The 20,545-nt window shown below is 55.9% G+C and overlaps 1 protein-coding gene across 1 annotated transcript in view; it reads left to right on the top strand.

The window, feature by feature from the left end:
- Nucleotides 1–20,545, top strand: part of LOC309635536 (scavenger receptor cysteine-rich domain-containing protein DMBT1-like) — a 77,108-nt gene that overhangs the window by 36,237 nt on the left and 20,326 nt on the right. The window contains exons 24-45 of the mRNA XM_082406923.1: nucleotides 112–141; nucleotides 744–773; nucleotides 1,833–2,156; nucleotides 2,932–2,961; nucleotides 3,565–3,594; nucleotides 4,654–4,977; nucleotides 5,752–5,781; nucleotides 6,384–6,413; nucleotides 7,473–7,796; nucleotides 8,574–8,603; nucleotides 9,206–9,235; nucleotides 10,295–10,618; nucleotides 11,396–11,425; nucleotides 12,029–12,058; nucleotides 13,097–13,420; nucleotides 14,198–14,227; nucleotides 14,830–14,859; nucleotides 15,919–16,242; nucleotides 17,020–17,049; nucleotides 17,652–17,681; nucleotides 18,741–19,064; nucleotides 20,136–20,162. Coding sequence (XP_082263049.1) covers nucleotides 112–141; nucleotides 744–773; nucleotides 1,833–2,156; nucleotides 2,932–2,961; nucleotides 3,565–3,594; nucleotides 4,654–4,977; nucleotides 5,752–5,781; nucleotides 6,384–6,413; nucleotides 7,473–7,796; nucleotides 8,574–8,603; nucleotides 9,206–9,235; nucleotides 10,295–10,618; nucleotides 11,396–11,425; nucleotides 12,029–12,058; nucleotides 13,097–13,420; nucleotides 14,198–14,227; nucleotides 14,830–14,859; nucleotides 15,919–16,242; nucleotides 17,020–17,049; nucleotides 17,652–17,681; nucleotides 18,741–19,064; nucleotides 20,136–20,162 — 2,715 coding nt within the window. The remainder of the gene's footprint in view (nucleotides 1–111; nucleotides 142–743; nucleotides 774–1,832; nucleotides 2,157–2,931; nucleotides 2,962–3,564; nucleotides 3,595–4,653; nucleotides 4,978–5,751; nucleotides 5,782–6,383; nucleotides 6,414–7,472; nucleotides 7,797–8,573; nucleotides 8,604–9,205; nucleotides 9,236–10,294; nucleotides 10,619–11,395; nucleotides 11,426–12,028; nucleotides 12,059–13,096; nucleotides 13,421–14,197; nucleotides 14,228–14,829; nucleotides 14,860–15,918; nucleotides 16,243–17,019; nucleotides 17,050–17,651; nucleotides 17,682–18,740; nucleotides 19,065–20,135; nucleotides 20,163–20,545) is intronic.

Below are 20,545 nucleotides of genomic sequence, written 5' to 3' on the forward strand. Positions count from 1 at the left end.
TGGCAGGGCACAGGCATGGACCGAGCATCTCACCTGCTCAGCGTCGTCCCCCTTTGCCCGTGTCGTGCCCCTTCTGTGCAAGGTGTCTGATCTGCCTTCTCTCTCTCCCAGGTGACAGGCCCCAGTCCACGCTCCTGCCAGGTGAGTCCTGCTGCCTCTTGACTCCGGGGTGTCCCCTCCCTCCCCACTCACCGCCACAGACTCCAGCCAGGAGCCCCAGGTGGGGCGAGTGGACGTTTTCCACCTCTCAGCACCTGCCCTGGTCACCCTAGAGCGAGCAGACGCTTCCAGAGGAGCCATAGCACAAGGATCCTCGGGTCTGGCTCTGCGATTTCAGGACATTGTGGCTACACAGTGTCTCCCCAGAGCTTTGGGTGACAGGGAGGCCTGTCCTGGGCTCATTTCTGCTCGAAAGCATTGTCTAGACCGAGAGTTATGTGTGCGGGGAGAACAGGGCTGTTTCAGGTCCCCCACCCCCGCGGAGTCCAAAAGGGATACTTTCCCCAGAGAGCACTCAGTCAGCAGAGCGAGCTCATTGCTCTTGTGGAGTGTGGCGCCTCATCGCCATGCCGAGGACATTTGAGGGCATGAACTGGCTCACCGCAAGCCTTCAGCAAAGGCCTCTTCCTCCCCCAGGCAGTGGAGATTCTCAGACCCTCCTTTCCCTGATGTGAGTGACAGGGCACTAGACCGACCTTGACTCTAGACACCTTCTTTCTAATCCTGCTGTGTCTTCCCTTCAGATTGGTGGACTTCCGCAACTCCTGCCTATGGTAAGCATCACTTGGATCCTGCCGTAACGCTCCAGTCATCAGGCCTGGGTGCAGTTCCTGACTCTTGGTTGGAGCCTCTGAGCTCACCACCTCATCTAATGTGGAGGGTTCCTTTCGCGTGCCGGAGTTATGGAGAACCTTCACCTCCCAGTTGTGGCATACATGACTGAGAATGCTTTTGTTGCCAAGTGATAGGATCCCAACTCACACTCTCTTGAGTTGGGGGTGGGAGAGGGGGCCGCAGTGACTTCCATAGCTAAGAGGTGGTCGGTCTTCAGGTAGAGCTGGATCCAGAAGTTCCAGTAGAGCTTTTCCCCTGCACTTTTCTTACCTCTATTGTCTTATGTTTATGGACTTCACTGTCAGCTTGCTTCCTGCCAAGGGGCAGTTGTCAGCCACAGGTCTACAGCCCAGGAGGCGAGAGAGTCTGGTTTTTTTGTAGCTCTTCAGCGGACAAGCCCTGGAAGGACTCTGAACAGCCTGCTACCAATAGATGCCTTCTCCCTAATCATGTCCATGTGCTCTGATGGTTTTCAGTGGGTGCATGGCTTGTTCAAGAGTCAGCTTAAGTTTGGGGTTTGAAAATGCCATGAGTGAGTGCTCAGTGAAAAGTAGTCTTCAGAATACACTTGGGCCTGATGGAGTGGGTTCCCATGTGGGAGTGAACATCTGTAGGTGGCTGCTTGGCGGGGTCTGGGAAGCTGTCTCTGGTGGTCTCCTGCTGCAGGGGCTCAAGTTCATCCCAGTGGTCCCTGGGGATTCAGGCTGTGGGCTTCCCCTCTTCCCACCTCCATCCCAAGGCTGGGATCAGCCACTGAATTGCTGGGCCTTGTGGGGAACCCATCAGAGAACATGCGTCGCTCAGTCCACAGCCAAGGGTTCTATCAAACAGCCCCGTGAGGATAAACGATGATGGCCAGGCTCAGTCAGGTCCTCTGGAAGGAAAACATTAGCTTGATCTCAGAAGTCTTTCCCTGGAAGGATTCTGCATCTCGTTGAGTCCTCCGGACCTCTTCCTCCGGAAGACACAGGAGAGTGCATTTTCCCGTCTCCTTCCAGGAACTGAATCAGGTTTGGCCCTGAGGCTGGTGAATGGAGGTGACAGGTGTCAGGGCCGGGTGGAGGTCCTGTACCAAGGCTCCTGGGGCACCGTGTGTGACGACAGCTGGGACACCAATGACGCCAACGTGGTCTGCAGGCAGCTGGGCTGTGGCTGGGCCACGTCAGCCCCAGGAAATGCCCGGTACGGTCAGGGCTCAGGGCCCATCGTCCTAGACGACGTGGGTTGCTCGGGGCACGAGAGCTACCTGTGGAGCTGCCCTCACAACCCCTGGAACACACACAACTGTGGACACAGCGAGGACGCCAGTGTCGTCTGCTCAGGTTGGTCTCAAATAAGCTGGGTGTCCCTCTCTGGGGGTGTCGTTTCCTTCTGATATTCTGAATCTCTTTTAAAGCATGTTTACATTTCTTGCTTCCTTAAATCACTTTGTCTCTCTGCAAAGAATTAGTATGAGCTTTCTGACAAGCTGCCAGGCATGTAGCTGGTGAATTAGAACAAAGAACCAAACTGAAAGTGACTTGAAACCATTTTCTCCATGCCACAGTGCAAGCCAGAGGCAAAAGAGGCTAGTTCTGTCAGGAGGTCTGTGAATGGAGGTCATGGCCTAGCATTGCAGGTGGCCCAGGGTTTGGTTGCTGAGCCCTGGACGGTAGCCCCTCCAGGGAACCGGGATGCACTGTCTGGGCACCGGGTCTGCCGTGTGCAGGGCAGTGGCCCCTGGGTGTCCTGCTGGGCACAGCCTTGTCATCACCTACGGTCGGACCTGGCAGATCTCACACGGGATTTGAACTTCGAACTGGACCCCTGTCTTGCTGCCTCAGTGGGCCCATAAAAGCTGTGAGGCTGATGACTGGTTTGGGTCCACTCGGTCATGTAGACACAGAGCTAATCACCTTGACTTTGGAAATAAGGGATGCTGGGCTGCCTGGACCTGTCAGGAGGAGCATTTTTGGGGGGTGAGGATGGCAGAGGTCCCACCCTGCGTGGCAGGGCACAGGCATGGACCGAGCATCTCACCTGCTCAGCGTCGTCCCCCTTTGCCCGTGTCGTGCCCCTTCTGTGCAAGGTGTCTGATCTGCCTTCTCTCTCTCCCAGGTGACAGGCCCCAGTCCACGCTCCTGCCAGGTGAGTCCTGCTGCCTCTTGACTCCGGGGTGTCCCCTCCCTCCCCACTCACCGCCACAGACTCCAGCCAGGAGCCCCAGGTGGGGCGAGTGGACGTTTTCCACCTCTCAGCACCTGCCCTGGTCACCCTAGAGCGAGCAGACGCTTCCAGAGGAGCCATAGCACAAGGATCCTCGGGTCTGGCTCTGCGATTTCAGGACATTGTGGCTACACAGTGTCTCCCCAGAGCTTTGGGTGACAGGGAGGCCTGTCCTGGGCTCATTTCTGCTCGAAAGCATTGTCTAGACCGAGAGTTATGTGTGCGGGGAGAACAGGGCTGTTTCAGGTCCCCCACCCCCCGCGGAGTCCAAAAGGGATACTTTCCCCAGAGAGCACTCAGTCAGGAGAGCGAGCTCATTGCTCTTGTGGAGTGTGGCGCCTCATCGCCATGCCGAGGACATTTGAGGGCATGATCCGGCTCACGGCAAGCTCTCAGCAAAGGCCTCTTCCTCCCCCAGGCAATGGAGATTCTCAGACCCTCCTTTCCCTGATGTGAGTGACAGGGCACTAGACCGATCTTGACTCTAGACACCTTCTTTCTAATCCTGCTGTGTCTTCCCTTCAGGTTGGTGGACTTCCGCAACTCCTACCAATGGTAAGCATCACTTGGATCCTGCCGTAACGCTCCAGTCATCAGGCCTGGGTGCAGTTCCTGACTCTTGGTTGGAGCCTCTGAGCTCACCACCTCATCTAATGTGGAGGGTTCCTTTCGCGTGCCGCAGTTATGGAGAACCTTCACCTCCCAGTTGTGGCATACATGACTGAGAATGCTTTTGTTGCCAAGTGATAGGATCCCAACTCACACTCTCTTGAGTTGGGGGTGGGAGAGGGGGCCGCAATGACTTCCATAGCTAAGAGGTGGTCCGTCTTCATGTAGTGCTGGATCCAGAAGTTCCAGTAGAGCTTTTCCCCTGCACTTTTCTTACTTCTATTTTCTTATGTTTATGGACTTCGCTCTCAGCTTTCTTCCTGCCAAGGGGCAGTTGTCAGCCACAGGTCTAAGCCCAGGAGGGGAGAGAGTCTGGTTTTCTTGTAGCTCTTCAGTGGACAAGCCCTAGAAGGACTCTGATCCGCCTCCTACCAACAGATGCCTTCTCCCTAATCATGTCCATGTGCTCTGATGATTTTCAGTGGGTGCATGGCGTATTCAAGAGTCAGCTGAAGTTTGGGGTTTGAAAATGACATGAGTGAGTGCTCAGCGGAAAAGTAGTCTTCAGAATACACTTGGGCCTGATGGAGTGGGTTCCCATGTGGGAGTGAACATCTGAAGGTGGCCCCTTGGCGGGGTCTGGGAAGCTGTCTCTGGTGGTCTCCTGCTGCAGGGGCTCAAGTTCATCCCAGTGGTCCCTGGGGATTCAGACTGCGGGCTTCCCCTCTTCCCACCTCCACCCCAAGGCTGGGATCAGACACTGAATTGCTGGGCCTTGTGGGGAACCCATCAGAGAACATGCGTCGCTCAGTCCACAGCCAAGGGTTCTATCAAACAGCCCCGTGAGGATAAACGATGATGGCCAGGCTCAGTCAGGTCCTCTGGAAGGAAAACATTAGCTTGATCTCAGAAGTCTTTCCCTGGAAGGATTCTGCATCTCGTTGAGTCCTCCGGACCTCTTCCTCCGGAAGACACAGGAGAGTGCATTTTCCCGTCTCCTTCCAGGAACTGAATCAGGTTTGGCCCTGAGGCTGGTGAATGGAGGTGACAGGTGTCAGGGCCGGGTGGAGGTCCTGTACCGAGGCTCCTGGGGCACCGTGTGTGACGACAGCTGGGACACCAACGACGCCAACGTGGTCTGCAGGCAGCTGGGCTGTGGCTGGGCCACGTCAGCCCCAGGAAATGCCCGGTACGGTCAGGGCTCAGGGCCCATCGTCCTGGACGACGTGGGTTGCTCGGGGCACGAGAGCTACCTGTGGAGCTGCCCACACAACCCCTGGAACACACACAACTGTGGACACAGCGAGGACGCCAGTGTCGTCTGCTCAGGTTGGTCTCAAATAAGCTGGGTGTCCCTCTCTGGGGGTGCCGTTTCCTTCTGACATTCTGAATCACTTCTAAGCATGTTTACATTTCTAGCTTCCTTAAATCACCTTGTCTCTCTGCTAAGAATTAGTATGAGCTGTCTGACAAGCTGCCGGGCATGTAGCTGGTGAATTAGAACAAAGAACCAAACTGAAAGTGACTTGAAGCCATTTTCTCCATGCCACAGTGCAAGCCAGAGGCAAAAGAGGCTAGTTCTGTCAGGAGGTCTGTGAATGGAGGTCATGGCCTAGCATTGCAGGTGGCCCAGGGTTTGGTTCCTGAGCCCTGGACAGTAGCCCCTCCAGGGAACCGGGATGCACTGTCTGGGCACCGGGTCGGCCGTGTGCAGGGCAGTGGCCCCTGGGTGTCCTGCCGGACACAGCCTTGTCATCACCTATGGTCGGGCCTGACAGATCACACATGGGATTTGAACTTCGAACTGGACCCCTGTCTTGCTGCCTCAGTGGGCCCATAAAAGCTGTGAGGCTGATGACTGGTTTGGGTCCACTTGCTTATCTAGACACAGAGCTAATCACCTTGACATTGGAAATAAGGGATGCTGGGCTGCCTGGACCTGTGAGGAGGAGCATTTTTGGGGGGTGAGGATGGCAGAGGTCCCACCCTACGTGGCATGGCACAGGCGTGGACCGAGCGTCTCACCTGCTCAGCGTCGTCCCCCTTTGCCCGTGTCGTGCCCCTTCTGTGCAAGGTGTCTAATCTGCCTTCTCTCTCTCCCAGGTGACAGGCCCCAGTCCACGCTCCTGCCAGGTGAGTCCTGCTGCCTCTTGACTCCGGGGTGTCCCCTCCCTCCCCACTCACCGCCACAGACTCCAGCCAGGAGCCCCAGGTGGGGCGAGTGGACGTTTTCCACCTCTCAGCACCTGCCCTGGTCACCCTAGAGCGAGCAGACGCTTCCAGAGGAGCCATAGCGCAAGGATCCTCGGGTCTGGCTCAGCGATTTCAGGACATTGTGGCTACACAGTGTCTCCCCAGAGCTTTGGGTGACAGGGAGGCCTGTCCTGGGCTCATTTCTGCTCGAAAGCATTGTCTAGACCGAGAGTTATGTGTGCGGGGAGAACAGGGCTGTTTCAGGTCCCCCACCCCCGCGGAGTCCAAAAGGGATACTTTCCCCAGAGAGCACTCAGTCAGCAGAGCGAGCTCATTGCTCTTGTGGAGTGTGGCGCCTCATCGCCATGCCGTGGACATTTGAGGGCATGATCTGGCTCACGGCAAGCTCTCAGAAAAGGCCTCTTCCACCCCCAGGCAGTGGAGATTCTCAGACCCTCCTTTCCCCGATGTGAGTGACCGGGCACTAGACCGACCTTGACTCTAGACACCTTCTTTCTAATCCTGCTGTGTCTTCCCTTCAGGTTGGTGGACTTCTGCAACTCCTACCAATGGTAAGCATCACTTGGATCCTGCCGTAACGCTCCAGTCATCAGGCCTGGGTGCAGTTCCTGACTCTTGGTTGGAGCCTCTGAGCTCACCACCTCATCTAATGTGGAGGGTTCCTTTCGCGTGCCAGAGTTATGGAGAACCTTCACCTCCCAGTTGTGGCATACATGACTCAGAATGCTTTTGTTGCCAAGTGATAGGATCCCAACTCACACTCCCTTGAGTTGGGGGTGGTAGTGGCGGCCGAAATGACTTCCATAGCTAAGAGGTGGTCCGTCTTCAGGTAGGGCTGGATCCAGAAGTTCCAGTAGAGCTTTTCCCCTGCACTTTTCTTACCTCTATTTTCTTATGTTTATGGACTTCGCTGTCAGCTTTCTTCCTGCCAAGGGGCAGTTGTCAGCCACAGGTCTACAGCCCAGGAGGCGAGAGAGTCTGGTTTTTTTGTAGCTCTTCAGCGGACAAGCCCTGGAAGGACTCTGAACAGCCTGCTACCAATAGATGCCTTCTCCCTAATCATGTCCATGTGCTCTGATGGTTTTCAGTGGGTGCATGGCTTGTTCAAGAGTCAGCTTAAGTTTGGGGTTTGAAAATGCCATGAGTGAGTGCTCAGTGAAAAGTAGTCTTCAGAATACACTTGGGCCTGATGGAGTGGGTTCCCATGTGGGAGTGAACATCTGTAGGTGGCTGCTTGGCGGGGTCTGGGAAGCTGTCTCTGGTGGTCTCCTGCTGCAGGGGCTCAAGTTCATCCCAATGGTCCCTGGGGATTCAGGCTGTGGGCTTCCCCTCTTCCCACCTCCATCCCAAGGCTGGGATCAGCCACTGAATTGCTGGGCCTTGTGGGGAACCCATCAGAGAACATGCGTCGCTCAGTCCACAGCCAAGGGTTCTATCAAACAGCCCCGTGAGGATAAACGATGATGGCCAGGCTCAGTCAGGTCCTCCGGAAGGAAAACATTAGCTTGATCTCAGAAGTCTTTCCCTGGAAGGATTCTGCATCTCGTTGAGTCCTCCGGACCTCTTCCTCCGGAGGACACAGGAGAGTGCATTTTCCCGTCTCCTTCCAGGAACTGAATCAGGTTTGGCCCTGAGGCTGGTGAATGGAGGTGACAGGTGTCAGGGCCGGGTGGAGGTCCTGTACCGAGGCTCCTGGGGCACCGTGTGTGACGACAGCTGGGACACCAACGACGCCAACGTGGTCTGCAGGCAGCTGGGCTGTGGCTGGGCCACGTCGGCCCCAGGAAATGCCCGGTACGGTCAGGGCTCAGGGCCCATCGTCCTGGACGACGTGGGCTGCTCGGGGCACGAGAGCTACCTGTGGAGCTGCCCTCACCGTGGCTGGAACACACACAACTGTGGACACAGCGAGGACGCCAGTGTCGTCTGCTCAGGTTGGTCTCAAATAAGCTGCGTGTCCCTCTCTGGGGGTGCCGTTTCCTTCTGACATTCTGAATCCCTTTTAAAGCATGTTTACATTACTCGCTTCCTTAAATCACCCTGTCTCTCTGCTAAGAATTAGTGTGAGCTTTCTGACAAGCTGCCAGGCATGTAGCTGGTGAATTAGAACAAAGAACCAAACTGAAAGTGACTTGAAGCCATTTTCTCCATGCCACAGTGCAAGCCAGAGGCAAAAGAGGCTAGTTCTGTCAGGAAGTCTGTGAATGGAGGTCATGGCCTAGCATTGCAGGTGGCCCAGGGTTTGGTTCCTGAGCCCTGGACGGTAGCCCCTCCAGGGAACCGGGATGCACTGTCTGGGCACCAGGTCTGCCGTGTGCAGGGCAGTGGCCCCTGGGTGTCCTGCTGGGCACAGCCTTGTCATCACCTACGGTCTGGCCTGGCAGATCTCACACGTGATTTGAACTTCGAACTGGACCCCTCAGTCTTGCTGCCTCAGTGGGCCCATAAAAGCTGTGAGGCTGATGACTGGTTTGGGTCCACTTGCTTATCTAGACACAGAGCTAATCACCTTGACATTGGAAATAAGGGATGCTGGGCTGCCTGGACCTGTCAGGAGGAGCATTTTTGGGGGGTGAGGATGGCAGAGGTCCCACCCTACGTGGCATGGCACAGGCGTGGACCGAGCGTCTCACCTGCTCAGCGTCGTCCCCCTTTGCCCGTGTCGTGCCCCTTCTGTGCAAGGTGTCTGATCTGCCTTCTCTCTCTCCCAGGTGACAGGCCCCAGTCCACGCTCCTGCCAGGTGAGTCCTGCTGCCTCTTGACTCCGGGGTGTCCCCTCCCTCCCCACTCACCGCCACAGACTCCAGCCAGGAGCCCCAGGTGGGGCGAGTGGACGTTTTCCACCTCTCAGCACCTGCCCTGGTCACCCTAGAGCGAGCAGACGCTTCCAGAGGAGCCATAGCGCAAGGATCCTCGGGTCTGGCTCAGCGATTTCAGGACATTGTGGCTACACAGTGTCTCCCCAGAGCTTTGGGTGACAGGGAGGCCTGTCCTGGGCTCATTTCTGCTCGAAAGCATTGTCTAGACCGAGAGTTATGTGTGCGGGGAGAACAGGGCTGTTTCAGGTCCCCCACCCCCGCGGAGTCCAAAAGGGATACTTTCCCCAGAGAGCACTCAGTCAGCAGAGCGAGCTCATTGCTCTTGTGGAGTGTGGCGCCTCATCGCCATGCCGTGGACATTTGAGGGCATGATCTGGCTCACGGCAAGCTCTCAGAAAAGGCCTCTTCCACCCCCAGGCAGTGGAGATTCTCAGACCCTCCTTTCCCCGATGTGAGTGACCGGGCACTAGACCGACCTTGACTCTAGACACCTTCTTTCTAATCCTGCTGTGTCTTCCCTTCAGGTTGGTGGACTTCTGCAACTCCTACCAATGGTAAGCATCACTTGGATCCTGCCGTAACGCTCCAGTCATCAGGCCTGGGTGCAGTTCCTGACTCTTGGTTGGAGCCTCTGAGCTCACCACCTCATCTAATGTGGAGGGTTCCTTTCGCGTGCCAGAGTTATGGAGAACCTTCACCTCCCAGTTGTGGCATACATGACTCAGAATGCTTTTGTTGCCAAGTGATAGGATCCCAACTCACACTCCCTTGAGTTGGGGGTGGTAGTGGCGGCCGAAATGACTTCCATAGCTAAGAGGTGGTCCGTCTTCAGGTAGGGCTGGATCCAGAAGTTCCAGTAGAGCTTTTCCCCTGCACTTTTCTTACCTCTATTTTCTTATGTTTATGGACTTCGCTGTCAGCTTTCTTCCTGCCAAGGGGCAGTTGTCAGCCACAGGTCTACAGCCCAGGAGGCGAGAGAGTCTGGTTTTTTTGTAGCTCTTCAGCGGACAAGCCCTGGAAGGACTCTGAACAGCCTGCTACCAATAGATGCCTTCTCCCTAATCATGTCCATGTGCTCTGATGGTTTTCAGTGGGTGCATGGCTTGTTCAAGAGTCAGCTTAAGTTTGGGGTTTGAAAATGCCATGAGTGAGTGCTCAGTGAAAAGTAGTCTTCAGAATACACTTGGGCCTGATGGAGTGGGTTCCCATGTGGGAGTGAACATCTGTAGGTGGCTGCTTGGCGGGGTCTGGGAAGCTGTCTCTGGTGGTCTCCTGCTGCAGGGGCTCAAGTTCATCCCAATGGTCCCTGGGGATTCAGGCTGTGGGCTTCCCCTCTTCCCACCTCCATCCCAAGGCTGGGATCAGCCACTGAATTGCTGGGCCTTGTGGGGAACCCATCAGAGAACATGCGTCGCTCAGTCCACAGCCAAGGGTTCTATCAAACAGCCCCGTGAGGATAAACGATGATGGCCAGGCTCAGTCAGGTCCTCCGGAAGGAAAACATTAGCTTGATCTCAGAAGTCTTTCCCTGGAAGGATTCTGCATCTCGTTGAGTCCTCCGGACCTCTTCCTCCGGAGGACACAGGAGAGTGCATTTTCCCGTCTCCTTCCAGGAACTGAATCAGGTTTGGCCCTGAGGCTGGTGAATGGAGGTGACAGGTGTCAGGGCCGGGTGGAGGTCCTGTACCGAGGCTCCTGGGGCACCGTGTGTGACGACAGCTGGGACACCAACGACGCCAACGTGGTCTGCAGGCAGCTGGGCTGTGGCTGGGCCACGTCGGCCCCAGGAAATGCCCGGTACGGTCAGGGCTCAGGGCCCATCGTCCTGGACGACGTGGGCTGCTCGGGGCACGAGAGCTACCTGTGGAGCTGCCCTCACCGTGGCTGGAACACACACAACTGTGGACACAGCGAGGACGCCAGTGTCGTCTGCTCAGGTTGGTCTCAAATAAGCTGCGTGTCCCTCTCTGGGGGTGCCGTTTCCTTCTGACATTCTGAATCCCTTTTAAAGCATGTTTACATTACTCGCTTCCTTAAATCACCCTGTCTCTCTGCTAAGAATTAGTGTGAGCTTTCTGACAAGCTGCCAGGCATGTAGCTGGTGAATTAGAACAAAGAACCAAACTGAAAGTGACTTGAAGCCATTTTCTCCATGCCACAGTGCAAGCCAGAGGCAAAAGAGGCTAGTTCTGTCAGGAAGTCTGTGAATGGAGGTCATGGCCTAGCATTGCAGGTGGCCCAGGGTTTGGTTCCTGAGCCCTGGACGGTAGCCCCTCCAGGGAACCGGGATGCACTGTCTGGGCACCAGGTCTGCCGTGTGCAGGGCAGTGGCCCCTGGGTGTCCTGCTGGGCACAGCCTTGTCATCACCTACGGTCTGGCCTGGCAGATCTCACACGTGATTTGAACTTCGAACTGGACCCCTCAGTCTTGCTGCCTCAGTGGGCCCATAAAAGCTGTGAGGCTGATGACTGGTTTGGGTCCACTTGCTTATCTAGACACAGAGCTAATCACCTTGACATTGGAAATAAGGGATGCTGGGCTGCCTGGACCTGTGAGGAGGAGCATTTTTGGGGGGTGAGGATGGCAGAGGTCCCACCCTGCGTGGCAGGGCACAGGCATGGACCGAGCATCTCACCTGCTCAGCGTCGTCCCCCTTTGCCCGTGTCGTGCCCCTTCTGTGCAAGGTGTCTGATCTGCCTTCTCTCTCTCCCAGGTGACAGGCCCCAGTCCACGCTCCTGCCAGGTGAGTCCTGCTGCCTCTTGACTCTGGGATGTCCCCTCCCTCCCCACTCACCGCCACAGACTACAACCAGGAGCCCCAGGTGGGGCGAGTGGACGTTTTCCACCTCTCAGTACCTGCCCTGGTCACCCTAGAGCGAGCAGACGCTTCCAGAGGAGCCATAGCGCAAGGATCCTCGGGTCTGGCTCAGCAATTTCAGGACATTGTGGCTACACAGTGTCTCCCCAGAGCTTTGGGTGACAGGGAGGCCTGTCCTGGGCTCATTTCTGCTCGAAAGCATTGTCTAGACCGAGAGTTATGTGTGCGCGGAGAAAAGGGCTGTTTCAGGTCCCCCACCCCCCGCGGAGTCCAAAAGGGATACTTTCCCCAGAGAGCACTCAGTCAGGAGAGCGAGCTCATTGCTCTTGTGGAGTGTGGCGCCTCATCGCCATGCCGTGGACATTTGAGGGCATGATCTGGCTCACGGCAAGCTCTCAGAAAAAGCCTCTTCCTCCCCCAGGCAGTGGAGATTCTCAGACCCTCCTTTCCCCGATGTGAGTGACCGGGCACTAGACCGACCTTGACTCTAGACACCTTCTTTCTAATCCTGCTGTGTCTTCCCTTCAGGTTGGTGGACTTCCGCAACTCCTACCAATGGTAAGCATCACTTGGATCCTGCCGTAACGCTCCAGTCATCAGGCCTGGGTGCACTTCCTGACTCTTGGTTGGAGCCTCTGAGCTCACCACCTCATCTAATGTGGAGGGTTCCTTTCGCGTGCCAGAGTTATGGAGAACCTTCACCTCCCAGTTGTGGCATACATGACTCAGAATGCTTTTGTTGCCAAGTGATAGGATCCCAACTCACACTCCCTTGAGTTGGGGGTGGTAGTGGCGGCCGAAATGACTTCCATAGCTAAGAGGTGGTCCGTCTTCAGGTAGGGCTGGATCCAGAAGTTCCAGTAGAGCTTTTCCCCTGCACTTTTCTTACCTCTGTTGTCTTATATTTATGGACTTCGCTGTCAGCTTTCTTCCTGCCAAGGGGCAGTTGTCAGCCACAGGTCTACATCCCAGGAGGGGAGACAGTCTGGTTTTTTTGTAGCTCTTCAGTGGACAAGCCCTGGAAGGACTCTGAACAGCCTGCTACCAATAGATGCCTTCTCCCTAATCATGTCCATGTGATCTGATGATTTTCTGCGGTGCATGGCTTGTTCAAGAGTCAGGTTATGTTTGGGGTTTGAAAATGACATGAGTGAGTTCTCAGCGAAAAGTAGTCTTCAGAATGCACTTGAGCCTGATGGAGTGGGTTCCCATGTGGGAGTGAACATCTGTAGGTGGCTGCTTGGCAGGGTCTGGGAAGCTACAAGGGCTCAAGTTCATCCCAGTGGTCTCTGGGGATTCAGGCTGTGGGCTTCCCCTCTTCCCACCTCCATCACAAGGCTGGGATCAGCCACTGAATTGCTGGGCCTTGTGGGGAACCCATCAGAGAACATGCGTCGCTCACTCCACAGCCAAGGGTTCTATCAAACAGCCCCGTGAGGATGAATGATGATGGCCAGGCTCAGTCAGATCCTCCGGAAGGAAAACATTAGCTTGATCTCAGAAGTCTTTCCCTGGAAGGATTCTGAATCTCGTTGAGTCCTCCGGACCTCTTCCTTCGGAAGACACAGGAGAGTGCATTTTCCCATCTCCTTCCAGGAACTGAATCAGGTTTGGCCCTGAGGCTGGTGAATGGAGGTGACAGGTGTCAGGGCCGGGTGGAGGTCCTGTACCGAGGCTCCTGGGGCACCGTGTGTGACGACAGCTGGGACACCAACGACGCCAACGTGGTCTGCAGGCAGCTGGGCTGTGGCCGGGCCACATCGGCCCCAGGAAATGCCCGGTACGGTCAGGGCTCAGGGCCCATCGTCCTGGACGACGTGGGCTGCTCGGGGCACGAGAGCTACCTGTGGAGCTGCCCTCACCGTGGCTGGAACACACACAACTGTGCACACAGCGAGGACGCCAGTGTCGTCTGCTCAGGTTGGTCTCAAATAAGCTGCGTGTCCCTCTCTGGGGCTGTCGTTTGCTTCTGACATTCTGAATCCCTTTTAAAGCATGTTTACATTACTCGCTTCCTTAAATCACCTTGTCTCTCTGCTAAGAATTAGTATGAGCTTTCTGACAAGCTGCCAGGCATTTAGCTGGTGAATTAGAACAAGGAACCAAACTGAAAGTGACTTGAAGCCATTTTCTCCATGCCACAGTGCAAACCAGAGGCAAAAGAGGCTAGTTCTGTCAGGAGGTCTGTGAATGGAGGTCATGGCCTAGCATTGCAGGTGGCCCAGGGTTTGGTTGCTGAGCCCTGGACGTTAGCCCCTCCAGGGAACCGGGATGCACTGTCTGGGCACCGGGTCTGCCGTGTGCAGGGCAGTGGCCCCTGGGTGGCCTGCCGGGCACAGCCTTGTCATCACCTACGGTCGGGCCTGGCAGATCTCACACGGGATTTGAACTTCGAACTGGACCCCTCAGTCTTGCTGCCTCAGTGGGCCCATAAAAGCTGTGAGGCTGATGACTGGTTTAGGTCTACTCGGTCATGTAGACACAGAGCTAATCACCTTGACATTGGAAATAAGGGATGCTGGGCTGCCTGGACCTGTCAGGAGGAGCATTTTTGGGGGGTGAGGATGGCAGAGGTCCCACCCTGCGTGGCAGGGCACAGGCATGGACCGAGCGTCTCACCTGCTCAGCGTCGTCCCCCTTTGCCCGTGTCGTGCCCCTTCTGTGCAAGGTGTCTGATCTGCCTTCTCTCTCTCCCAGGTGACAGGCCCCAGTCCACGCTCCGGCCAGGTGAGTCCTGCTGCCTCTTGACTCCGGGGTGTCCCCTCCCTCCCCACTCACCGCCACAGACTCCAGCCAGGAGCCCCAGGTGGGGCGAGTGGACGTTTTCCACCTCTCAGCACCTGCCCTGGTCACCCTAGAGCGAGCAGACGCTTCCAGAGGAGCCATAGCACAAGGATCCTCGGGTCTGGCTCAGAGATTTCAGGACATTGTGGCTACACAGTGTCTCCCCAGAGCTTTGGGTGACAGGGAGGCCTGTCCTGGGCTCATTTCTGCTCGAAAGCATTGTCTAGACCGAGAGTTATGTGTGCGGGGAGAACAGGGCTGTTTCAGGTCCCCCACCCCCGCGGAGTCCAAAAGGGATACTTTCCCCAGAGAGCACTCAGTCAGCAGAGCGAGCTCATTGCTCTTGTGGAGTGTGGCGCCTCATCGCCATGCCGTGGACATTTGAGGGCATGATCTGGCTCACGGCAAGCTCTCAGAAAAGGCCTCTTCCACCCCCAGGCAGTGGAGATTCTCAGACCCTCCTTTCCCCGATGTGAGTGACCGGGCACTAGACCGACCTTGACTCTAGACACCTTCTTTCTAATCCTGCTGTGTCTTCCCTTCAGGTTGGTGGACTTCTGCAACTCCTACCAATGGTAAGCATCACTTGGATCCTGCCGTAACGCTCCAGTCATCAGGCCTGGGTGCAGTTCCTGACTCTTGGTTGGAGCCTCTGAGCTCACCACCTCATCTAACGTGGAGGGTTCCTTTCGCGTGCCAGAGTTATGGAGAACCTTCACCTCCCAGTTGTGGCATACATGACTCAGAATGCTTTTGTTGCCAAGTGATAGGATCCCAACTCACACTCCCTTGAGTTGGGGGTGGTAGTGGCGGCCGAAATGACTTCCATAGCTAAGAGGTGGTCCGTCTTCAGGTAGGGCTGGATCCAGAAGTTCCAGTAGAGCTTTTCCCCTGCACTTTTCTTACCTCTATTTTCTTATGTTTATGGACTTCGCTGTCAGCTTTCTTCCTGCCAAGGGGCAGTTGTCAGCCACAGGTCTACAGCCCAGGAGGCGAGAGAGTCTGGTTTTTTTGTAGCTCTTCAGCGGACAAGCCCTGGAAGGACTCTGAACAGCCTGCTACCAATAGATGCCTTCTCCCTAATCATGTCCATGTGCTCTGATGGTTTTCAGTGGGTGCATGGCTTGTTCAAGAGTCAGCTTAAGTTTGGGGTTTGAAAATGCCATGAGTGAGTGCTCAGTGAAAAGTAGTCTTCAGAATACACTTGGGCCTGATGGAGTGGGTTCCCATGTGGGAGTGAACATCTGTAGGTGGCTGCTTGGCGGGGTCTGGGAAGCTGTCTCTGGTGGTCTCCTGCTGCAGGGGCTCAAGTTCATCCCAATGGTCCCTGGGGATTCAGGCTGTGGGCTTCCCCTCTTCCCACCTCCATCACAAGGCTGGGATCAGCCACTGAATTGCTGGGCCTTGTGGGGAACCCATCAGAGAACATGCGTCGCTCACTCCACAGCCAAGGGTTCTATCAAACAGCCCCGTGAGGATGAATGATGATGGCCAGGCTCAGTCAGATCCTCCGGAAGGAAAACATTAGCTTGATCTCAGAAGTCTTTCCCTGGAAGGATTCTGAATCTCGTTGAGTCCTCCGGACCTCTTCCTTCGGAAGACACAGGAGAGTGCATTTTCCCGTCTCCTTCCAGGAACTGAATCAGGTTTGGCCCTGAGGCTGGTGAATGGAGGTGACAGGTGTCAGGGCCGGGTGGAGGTCCTGTACCGAGGCTCCTGGGGCACCGTGTGTGACGACAGCTGGGACACCAACGACGCCAACGTGGTCTGCAGGCAGCTGGGCTGTGGCCGGGCCACATCGGCCCCAGGAAATGCCCGGTACGGTCAGGGCTCAGGGCCCATCGTCCTGGACGACGTGGGCTGCTCGGGGCACGAGAGCTACCTGTGGAGCTGCCCTCACCGTGGCTGGAACACACACAACTGTGCACACAGCGAGGACGCCAGTGTCGTCTGCTCAGGTTGGTCTCAAATAAGCTGCGTGTCCCTCTCTGGGGCTGTCGTTTGCTTCTGACATTCTGAATCCCTTTTAAAGCATGTTTACATTACTCGCTTCCTTAAATCACCTTGTCTCTCTGCTAAGAATTAGTATGAGCTTTCTGACAAGCTGCCAGGCATTTAGCTGGTGAATTAGAACAAGGAACCAAACTGAAAGTGACTTGAAGCCATTTTCTCCATGCCACAGTGCAAACCAGAGGCAAAAGAGGCTAGTTCTGTCAGGAGGTCTGTGAATGGAGGTCATGGCCTAGCATTGCAGGTGGCCCAGGGTTTGGTTGCTGAGCCCTGGACGTTAGCCCCTCCAGGGAACCGGGATGCACTGTCTGGGCACCGGGTCTGCCGTGTGCAGGGCAGTGGCCCCTGGGTGGCCTGCCGGGCACAGCCTTGTCATCACCTACGGTCGGGCCTGGCAGATCTCACACGGGATTTGAACTTCGAACTGGACCCCTCAGTCTTGCTGCCTCAGTGGGCCCATAAAAGCTGTGAGGCTGATGACTGGTTTAGGTCTACTCGGTCATGTAGACACAGAGCTAATCACCTTGACATTGGAAATAAGGGATGCTGGGCTGCCTGGACCTGTCAGGAGGAGCATTTTTGGGGGGTGAGGATGGCAGAGGTCCCACCCTGCGTGGCAGGGCACAGGCATGGACCGAGCGTCTCACCTGCTCAGCGTCGTCCCCCTTTGCCCGTGTCGTGCCCCTTCTGTGCAAGGTGTCTGATCTGCCTTCTCTCTCTCCCAGGTGACAGGCCCCAGTCCACGCTCCGGCCAGGTGAGTCCTGCTGCCTCTTGACTCCGGGGTGTCCCCTCCCTCCCCACTCACCGCCACAGACTCCAGCCAGGAGCCCCAGGTGGGGCGAGTGGACGTTTTCCACCTCTCAGCACCTGCCCTGGTCACCCTAGAGCGAGCAGACGCTTCCAGAGGAGCCATAGCGCAAGGATCCTCGGGTCTGGCTCAGAGATTTCAGGACATTGTGGCTACACAGTGTCTCCCCAGAGCTTTGGGTGACAGGGAGGCCTGTCCTGGGCTCATTTCTGCTCGAAAGCATTGTCTAGACCGAGAGTTATGTGTGCGGGGAGAACAGGGCTGTTTCAGGTCCCCCACCCCCGCGGAGTCCAAAAGGGATACTTTCCCCAGAGAGCACTCAGTCAGCAGAGCGAGCTCATTGCTCTTGTGGAGTGTGGCGCCTCATCGCCATGCCGAGGACATTTGAGGGCATGATCTGGCTCACCGCAAGCCTTCAGCAAAGGCCTCTTCCTCCCCCAGGCAGTGGAGATTCTCAGACCCTCCTTTCCCTGATGTGAGTGACAGGGCACTAGACCGACCTTGACTCTAGACACCTTCTTTCTAATCCTGCTGTGTCTTCCCTTCAGGTTGGTGGACTTCCGCAACTCCTGCCTATGGTAAGCATCACTTGGATCCTGCCGTAACGCTCCAGTCATCAGGCCTGGGTGCAGTTCCTGACTCTTGGTTGGAGCCTCTGAGCTCACCACCTCATCTAATGTGGAGGGTTCCTTTCGCGTGCCGCAGTTATGGAGAACCTTCACCTCCCAGTTGTGGCATACATGACTGAGAATGCTTTTGTTGCCAAGTGATAGGATCCCAACTCACACTCTCTTGAGTTGGGGGTGGGAGAGGGGGCCGCAGTGACTTCCATAGCTAAGAGGTGGTCGGTCTTCAGGTAGAGCTGGATCCAGAAGTTCCAGTAGAGCTTTTCCCCTGCACTTTTCTTACCTCTATTGTCTTATGTTTATGGACTTCACTGTCAGCTTGCTTCCTGCCAAGGGGCAGTTGTCAGCCACAGGTCTACAGCCCAGGAGGCGAGAGAGTCTGGTTTTTTTGTAGCTCTTCAGCGGACAAGCCCTGGAAGGACTCTGAACAGCCTGCTACCAAGAGATGCCTTCTCCCTAATCATGTCCATGTGCTCTGATGATTTTCAGTGGGTGCATGGCTTGTTGAAGAGTCAGCTTAAGTTTGGGGTTTGAAAATGCCATGAGTGAGTGCTCAGTGAAAAGTAGTCTTCAGAATACACTTGGGCCTGATGGAGTGGGTTCCCATGTGGGAGTGAACATCTGTAGGTGGCTGCTTGGCGGGGTCTGGGAAGCTGTCTCTGGTGGTCTCCTGCTGCAGGGGCTCAAGTTCATCCCAGTGGTCCCTGGGGATTCAGGCTGTGGGCTTCCCCTCTTCCCACCTCCATCCCAAGGCTGGGATCAGCCACTGAATTGCTGGGCCTTGTGGGGAACCCATCAGAGAACATGCGTCGCTCAGTCCACAGCCAAGGGTTCTATCAAACAGCCCCGTGAGGATAAACGATGATGGCCAGGCTCAGTCAGGTCCTCCGGAAGGAAAACATTAGCTTGATCTCAGAAGTCTTTCCCTGGAAGGATTCTGCATCTCGTTGAGTCCTCCGGACCTCTTCCTCCGGAAGACACAGGAGAGTGCATTTTCCCGTCTCCTTCCAGGAACTGAATCAGGTTTGGCCCTGAGGCTGGTGAATGGAGGTGACAGGTGTCAGGGCCGGGTGGAGGTCCTGTACCGAGGCTCCTGGGGCACCGTGTGTGACGACAGCTGGGACACCAACGACGCCAACGTGGTCTGCAGGCAGCTGGGCTGTGGCTGGGCCACGTCGGCCCCAGGAAATGCCCGGTACGGTCAGGGCTCAGGGCCCATCGTCCTGGACGACGTGGGCTGCTCGGGGCACGAGAGCTACCTGTGGAGCTGCCCTCACCGTGGCTGGAACACACACAACTGTGGACACAGCGAGGACGCCAGTGTCGTCTGCTCAGGTTGGTCTCAAATAAGCTGCGTGTCCCTCTCTGGGGGTGCCGTTTCCTTCTGACATTCTGAATCCCTTTTAAAGCATGTTTACGTTACTCGCTTCCTTAAATCACCCTGTCTCTCTGCTAAGAATTAGTGTGAGCTTTCTGACAAGCTGCCAGGCATGTAGCTGGTGAATTAGAACAAAGAACCAAACTGAAAGTGACTTGAAGCCATTTTCTCCATGCCACAGTGCAAGCCAGAGGCAAAAGAGGCTAGTTCTGTCAGGAGGTCTGTGAATGGAGGTCATGGCCTAGCATTGCAGGTGGCCCAGGGTTTGGTTGCTGAGCCCTGGACGGTAGCCCCTCCAGGGAACCGGGATGCACTGTCTGGGCACCGGGTCTGCCGTGTGCAGGGCAGTGGCCCCTGTGTGGCCTGCCGGGCACAGCCTCGTCATCACCTACGGTCGGGCCTGCCAGATCACACATGTGATTTGAACTTCGAACTGGACCCCTCAGTCTTGCTGCCTCCGTGGGCCCATAAAAGCTGTGAGGCTGATGTAGGGCTGCCTAGACCCCTCGGTCTGGCTGCCTGTAGAGGAGTTCCCACAGCTGTTGGAACTCCCACAACTGTGGGCACCACGAGGCCGCCACTGTCATCTGCTCAGCTTGGCTTCCAAGTCATTGAGCTTCTTTTTTAGTGTGGTCTTCTCCAGAAAAGGGGTCTTCGTGCTGAGCTCCTCTCACACTGAATGAACTTCCCTGAAAGATGGGCAGTTTCCCTGAAGGCATCACCCATGTACCTTGGTCCCTGAATTTCTTGGGTCTGGTGTAGCACCTTCCTTAGTGGACCACCAGGGCAGAGAAGGGTGAATACAAGTTGTAACAACAAATTCCGCAAAAACCTTTTTTATTGTGGAGACTGATTGATAGATGAGTTTGAGGTTTGCTACTCAGCTCTCCTGGACATCTCCCAGGCTGCCCTTCTCACGCCCTGGAGGGTAGGGGCCAGGCACTCAGCATCTCTCTCTCAGGAACCTGATGGATTTGTTGCAGTACATACTGGGTGCTGAGGCTGATCATGTTTCCTCTTTCTTGCAGCTGCACAGACCAGTTCTACTACCCCAGGTGAGTCCCTGCAGCCCACCCCAAGACTCCTCTCTGGAATCCTACCCTCTCGGGTGTCCAGAAGTAGAAGGAGGAGAGCATACCCCTCCTAGGGACTGATTTCCCTCTGAGGACTCTGGAATCCGTTTCAGTGACCAGCTGAATCGCCAAGACCATGGCTGTCACTCCTCTTGGGCTGGAGGGCCCCTCTGGTCTCCTGTCACCTCCTGCTGCCCGTGTTCATTCAGAGAGACTGTGGAAGAAAAAGATTGTTTCCTCTGGTCATTTTGGATGAAAATAACTGTCCCAGTCATCCCATGGACAACTGTGACCGTGTTAGAAGCATGGCCGAGTAGCAGTCTCACAAACGTGTGTCTGTTAAAGAATCCTTCATGTTGAGAGCA

This window comes from Balaenoptera borealis (genome assembly GCF_965194805.1).
Source record: "Balaenoptera borealis genome assembly, chromosome: 10".
Taxonomy (NCBI): domain Eukaryota; kingdom Metazoa; phylum Chordata; class Mammalia; order Artiodactyla; family Balaenopteridae; genus Balaenoptera; species Balaenoptera borealis.